General features: G+C 39.6%; 1 protein-coding gene across 1 annotated transcript; it reads left to right on the forward strand.

Moving 5' to 3' along the window:
* Positions 1-839: 839 nt before the first annotated feature.
* On the forward strand, positions 840-3,327 carry LOC146522596 (uncharacterized). The gene is made up of 2 exons (XM_085154145.1): positions 840-1,032; positions 1,741-3,327. The coding sequence occupies exon 2, from the start codon at positions 1,843-1,845 to the stop codon at positions 3,325-3,327; it is 1,485 nt and encodes a 494-aa protein (XP_085010271.1). The 5' UTR covers positions 840-1,032; positions 1,741-1,842.
* Positions 3,328-6,848: the final 3,521 nt, after the last annotated feature.

The following is a 6,848-nucleotide window of genomic DNA, read 5'->3' on the forward strand; positions in this document are numbered from 1 at the left end:
GAACCTTACTTATTTGTCCTCCATTTTACATTTTATAAATACTCTGAAGCTGTTTCTTATATTATTGCTAAAAATACAGAAAAACAAATGTCTCAGACATTTGGACCATGGAAACGTGTGTCGCAATAACAAATTCTCCTCCTTTTTTCATATAAAGACCTCACTGATTGAATTGTCAGTATGATACCTGAACAGAAAAGAAACGAAACTATTGGGAAAAAAAAGGGTTCTTCATATTGGCTTTTTTGCCTTTGGTTGCAAATGCTTCTGGTAAAGAAAGAAATATTGATGCGTATTTGTTGGTGGAATATCTTTTCAAAAACGCCCATGAGTCTTGTTGGCTGCAGCTTTAAAGAAGACAGTAGACAGAGCAGTGAAATCAGACTTTTGGCAGATTCACATCATTTTTTTTTGTTCAGGTCAGGAACAGAATGCTCAACCACAGTTTCTGAAATGAACCAAATCCAGCAGTGGATCCATTGAAATTGATTACATTATTTATCAACTTTGACAAACTTCAACCTCTACGTTCCAGCCACCATTAGCAGCTAGCTGCCTGACTTTTCTCCACGAGGCATTTATTTAATACTGCTTGCACTAATAGCAGGGACTGGAACTGTTTTAGCATATGTTCTCATTCGTGTCATTGACTATTCAGTCATAAGATGCTGAAACTCACAAAGCCGCTGTGAAAACAATACCAGAAATTTGACACTGAAATTCTGATTGCATTCAGCTTTCCAATGTAAGTTTAGTCTGACTGGTATTCTTAATATTTAGTAATATCATAAATACAAGTGTGGACTGAAGACCAAGAACCAAATTCACATGAATATTGTAGGGGAGACCGGGGATAGTTGTAACGTGGGTCAGTTGTAACACTTCTAATTTCTCCAATCAGGGCTAAGTTTCAAATCATGTGATTCACTCTGTACATGCGCAATTCAGTTCTTCTATCACTGGTGAAAAATCAACACCATTCGACAAACACAGACAATTTTAGAAGAAAAAAACTAATTTCTAAGCCAAAAAGTAAGTTTTTTGACTTTATTTCATTTTCTAATAGCACTAACTGTTTTGCAGTTAAACTCATCAAACTTAAATTATGTTATTTGTATGTCTATGGGGATATATTCTGTGCATGTCTTTAGTGCTAATGTTTTAGGTGTTAGCTATAATGCGAGCTAGATCGTGGCTATAGGAGTCTGGGTCAGTTGTAACAGCAACAGCCTGGGTTAGTTGTAACAACCATGCAAATGTTACAACTTACCCCACTATTACTTTAACTCATATTTTTTTGTTTTCTTTGAATTACAGTATGCCTAGGTCATGGAAAAGACAGACTGACCGAGGGGTGCCTCTCAGTATTTTGGAGAGAGCATCAAATGATGTTAGAAATCAGGGAAGTCCACCAGATCTGTGGCAAAATTGTATGGCATTTGCCATGTCACTTTGCACCGCTTTTGTAAAGAGAGGAAGAAGCTGGAAGAGCAGGGATCAATGGAACTCCCACTTGTAGGATACCATAGTGGAAAGAAGGTCTTCACTGATAAACAAGAGAAGGAATTAACAGAATACCCGATGAGAGCTGCAGATGCATTTTATGGACTATGTCCACGTGAAGTAAGCAGATAGGAAGCAATAAAGGATAAGACAAGGGAAAGTTAGAAATTTGTAATGGTAGCAATTTAAAATATAGTATATCAGAAATACTAACATATTTCGTGATTAAAATTACAGGTAAAAGAACTGGCATATCAGCTTGCAGTGAAACATGGATGCAAATATCCAAAGTCATGGGACACATTCTCAAGGGCTGGACCAGACTGGTTCTCAGCCTACATGAAACGAAACCCAACTTTGTCCATTAGAAGTGCTGAGGCTACAAGTCTGGCACGGGCCACCAGTGTTAATCAACACAATGTAGCAATTTTTTTCCAAAAATTTGATGAAGTGCTAAAGAGACACACCTTAACAGCAAATGACATATGGAATATTGATGAGACTGGCATAACAACTGTGCAAACCCCAGACAGAGTGATTGCAAAACGTGGCACTAAACAAGTTGGAGCAATGACATCAGCAGAGAGAGGTTCACTGGTCACCCTTGCATGTGCAGTTAATGCCATTGGCAACACAATTCCTCCAATGTTTGTGTTCCCACGCATACGTTATGCAGACCACTTTGTCAGAGATGGGCCAGTTGGAAGTATTGGCAGTGGAAATAAGTCAGGATGGATGCAAGAAACAGAGTTCCTCATCTTTCTAAAGCACTTTGCAAACCACACCAAGGTCAGCAATGAAAAAAAAGTGATTCTTCTCATGGATAACCACAGTTCACACCTGTCAATTGCAGCCATTGACTTCTGCAAGAGCAATGGAATTGTGATGCTCACATTTCCCCCTCACTGCAGTCACAAACTCCAACCACTTGACAGGAGTGTTTATGGCCCACTGAAAAAGATGGTGAACAGTGCAAGTGATTCCTGGATGAGAATGAATCCAGGAAAGACCATGACAATATATGAAATACCAGGTGTTGTCAGGACGGCACTTCCAGCAGCAGCTACACCAAAGAATATACAGGCTGGATTCCAGTGCTGTGGAATTTGGCCACACAATCCAAACATATTTGAGGACAGTGACTATGCTCCATCACAGGTCACAGATCGTCCTTCTCCAGCAGTCCATATGGACATTTCTCCAGCTGACCAACAGTCCGCTCCTCTTGCTGCTCATCTCACCAGTCCTACAGCTGACGACATGACCACTCCTCCAGATGCTCACATCTCCAGTCTCCCAACTGACCTCCAAGCTGCTCCCTCATCAGGCTGTGATGAAAACCCACAGACCTCCTTGGGCTTTAACCCAGAAGATGTGCGACCCTTACCAAAAGCTGGACCTAGAAAAACCCCTTCAACGGGAAGAAAAAGGAAACAAACAGCAATACTCACTGATACACCAGTTAAGATGGCCCTTGAAGCAGACCAGAGAAGCAGGAAAATAAGTTTTCCAAAGAAGAGGCTGTGCCAGAAACAAGGCAAATCCACTCCCACAAACCTAAAACAATCCAAGCTTTCCACATCACGAAAGAAAAATCAGAAAATGAATAACACTGAACAGGACAACACAGATTCCTCAGATGCTGATGAGAATTTCTGTATTGTGTGCATGGAAAACTTCAATAACTCAAAGCCAAAAGAAGCTTGGGTTAAGTGCCTGACCTGTGCACTGTGGGCTCATGAGGCCTGCACTCCAGCTACATTTTTTCAGGTTAATTATTATGTTCAAATGTGGCAAGAGTTGTCGGTGATAATCCCCACCTAGCCAATGAAGACTCAATGAAGGTCAACCAAAATTATTGAAAAATTCAGTTGGTGAAAAGTTGTCTTTTTTTGTTACAATATGTTCAAAATCTATATTTCTGCACTCTGTCACACACTCCTACACACACTCACAAACACATAAATAGCTACATAAATGTTTATAAGTGCATTCAGGTGTTGAATAAAAAAGATTACATCTTAAGATTTTGTCAGTACCCTTATTTCATTGTGTTACATCTCACCCCAGGGTATGTTACAACTAACCCAGACTATGGGGTTAATTGTAACATTTCACTCTTTATGTTTGAGAGCATACCATGCAATGGGTAATTGTGCTGCAGAGAAAATAGCTACACTATTTAATAGCCAAGACATGTAAATACTTTGCATTACATTTTGAATCCACTACCTTAAAAGAGCTCCAAGCTACAGACAGAAATGTCAAAAATGTTACAACTATCCCCGGTCTCCCCTACTCAAAGTTCAAATGAAGTTCATTCATTGTCACAAAACTGAAAGAAAATGTATTAAAACTGTGTGAAACCCACTTTGCTTGTATGACTCATGATTTGGAAAAGCCCTCCTGAAAACCTTTCAAATGTCACATAAAAAAAGCTATAAAGAAGGGCGGGGCTCAGGTTTATTAGACTCTTAAATGTAATTTATTCAGAAATGTCTGTCTTTGAGTTTACTATAACTGAGTCCTTCTTATTACGTTCTCCAAAAAATGTAGTGAAAAACTGTCACAGGACTCAAGTGCAGACACTGACCACTGACGACTTGACTGCCAATGAACTTTATTGACAGTGGAGACAGAATACATACAAAAAACAGTAAATGGCAACAAATAAACTGAACAAAATCTAAACTGGGTGCAACTACAAAATAATACAAAGGAACAAAAGCCTGGGACTAGAAACCTGGAACATGAAACATAAAAACCTGAGTCGGGAATCACGAAACAAGAAAACAAGCGACGGGAAATGTGGAACCTGGAACACGGAGAAATACAATGAGTGATACGCAGACAAACCAGCAACAAACTGAGGAACACAGAGGGATTAAATATACAGAAGGACAACGAAGGAATGAGACACATGAGGGGGCAATCACAATTAATGAGACCAGGGGAAGCAAAACTTCAAACACTAAACACAGGACACTAGACTATCAAAGCAAAACAGCAAACATAACCCAGGCACAGAGACACACACTTTACACAGACACAAGGAGATATGACTGACACAAAAGAGAGACTAGAAAGAGGCTAGAAATTCTAAAATAATAATGAAAGCAAAGACTATAAATAATTAAAAACACGAAGACCTGGGTAACCTTGATAAGACCATCTTTAACATGTAGCTTTAGGCTGAACGTTATATTGTAGCAATAATGATTAGATTCAGCTTGGATTGGTATTAACTGAAAAGGAGTTAGGGCATGTTTTAAAGAGAAGATATGAGTTTAAAGGCTAACTAAATAAGTGTATCAGTCCCATATAGGTGTTCCTAAGTGTTTCCAACTTTAAGGCCACTACAATAGGAGTCATACTCACTTGAACAGAAAACTGAAAATATAATTTAAAAACATTTCAGTGTTGGCAGGTGCTGAGATCAGCTATGGGTCAGTAGTATGTTGCTAACCTGGAAAAGAACTAGAAATGAAGATGGAGAAAAATCTGTTGATGAGAAATATAGCATTGTTCACATCCACTGGTAAATTTATTAGGTACACCTGTCCAACTGCTCATAAATCAGCCAATCGCATGGCAGCAGTCCTGACCATGTAGACATGGTCAAGAGTGCATCAGCGTTGGGAAGAAAGGTGATTTTTAGTGACTTTGGCATGTTTGTTGGTGTCAGATGGGCTGGTCTGTGGATGGTGTCTGGGTTGTTGCTGTCAAAACAAAACAGGAAACCCCCCCCCCCCCCCCACACACACACACACTTTTCATAACCAGGAGAGGTTTTTTTTTTATGCGAAACGTGTTGAGCCTTGGAGCAGATGGGCTGCTGCAACAGAAGACTACACTGGGTGCCAGTCCCGTTAGCTAAGAAAAGGAAACAGAGGATACAGTTCATCCAGGCTCACCAAAATTGGACAACACATGTTTTATTTCAGATTGATTGATTTATTGCCAAATCACAACAACAGTGGCCACTTGATTTATAAAGAACATGAGAATTCAGAGTAACTGGTCTGAGCCAGAGGCTTGTCCATTCTTATGCTGCCATGTTAACTTCTCTGATTTTTGGTTTCTGAAGACAAATCAAACATCATTCCTCTCATAGCCAAGACAGACATGGTTGGCTGACATAACACAATCATTCTCATTATCTCCTCTCCTTCCATCTTCATTCGTACTCTCTCTCTCTCTGTCTCGCCACTTTCTCCTCAGTGATGTGATAAACATCGGCAGATGTTGATTGCGCTGACACGCACAGACACACATTCACGCAGAAGGCAAGTAGCAGCCTGATTGTGTGTCATGAAGCTTTATAATCGGTCCATTTATCTTCATGTTAATTTAATGTGGTGGAGCCCATGTAACCTCCACCGGGAGACGATTGGTTACATATGCGAGTCTGGAGCAAAACACACAGTGCAGGTTGAGATGGTCTGATGGCTCTCATCCTTTCATCACACTGTCCTCGCCCTCTTCCTCCTTCTGTGCTCATTTGCTTTAATTTGTGTTAGTTTTCATAGTGTATACACATTCAATCATGGCATCTTGTCCCATATTAGATGTTAGTAGAAGATGTTTTTTGTTGGTCCCAGGAAAAGTTTAGTTGCATATCATCTCATCTGGGATAAAAAAAACAAAAAAAACAAACCTAAACCTCAAAGTGACCCATATCATTGATTTTTATGTCTTATACAGGCTTGGAATGGGATGTGTAGTATGTTTTCAACAGATGCTTGATGTGGACGTGCTTGCCAACTAGCTGGCCAATAAGCCAAGATAAACAGCAGCAGGGATGGTTCATTTCACCCCGAGAAAAGACATTTCATGGCAAATTGAATTGTCGCCTCGCAAACATACCAGATCTTTTTTTTGTTACTTGTTAAAAAAATAATTTGTGAGGGATTACTACCACTATATTCTTGCTTTGTTGAGGTAAATGATCCGAATCTGTATTTTTTTATGATACAGCATGATTTTTTTCAAATTAATGTAGCATATGTTTGCAGATCTGTCAGCTATGGGTCAAGGACCTCTGTGAGTCCCTGGGCCTCAATGTAAGAACCAGTGGTTTCACCTAATTAATCATATTGTATTATTTTTTTCCCCAGAGTAACTGATCCAGAATCCAGAGATTTTAGTCAAGGAACTCATACTGAATATCTGATTGGCACGTCCCTATGGCAAACAGATCAAAAAGTTTCAAAATCAACATTTGGATAATTCTGCAAACACTGGGAAACAGTGGTTCAAGCCCACGTCATGACCAAAATTACTGCAACTGTGTGCAGTGAACTTGTGATCCCATTATGTGGTTGTTGCAAATGTGCAAATTTGGT

Source organism: Neolamprologus multifasciatus, chromosome 3 (assembly GCF_963576455.1).
Source record: "Neolamprologus multifasciatus chromosome 3, fNeoMul1.2, whole genome shotgun sequence".
Lineage (NCBI taxonomy): Eukaryota > Metazoa > Chordata > Actinopteri > Cichliformes > Cichlidae > Neolamprologus > Neolamprologus multifasciatus.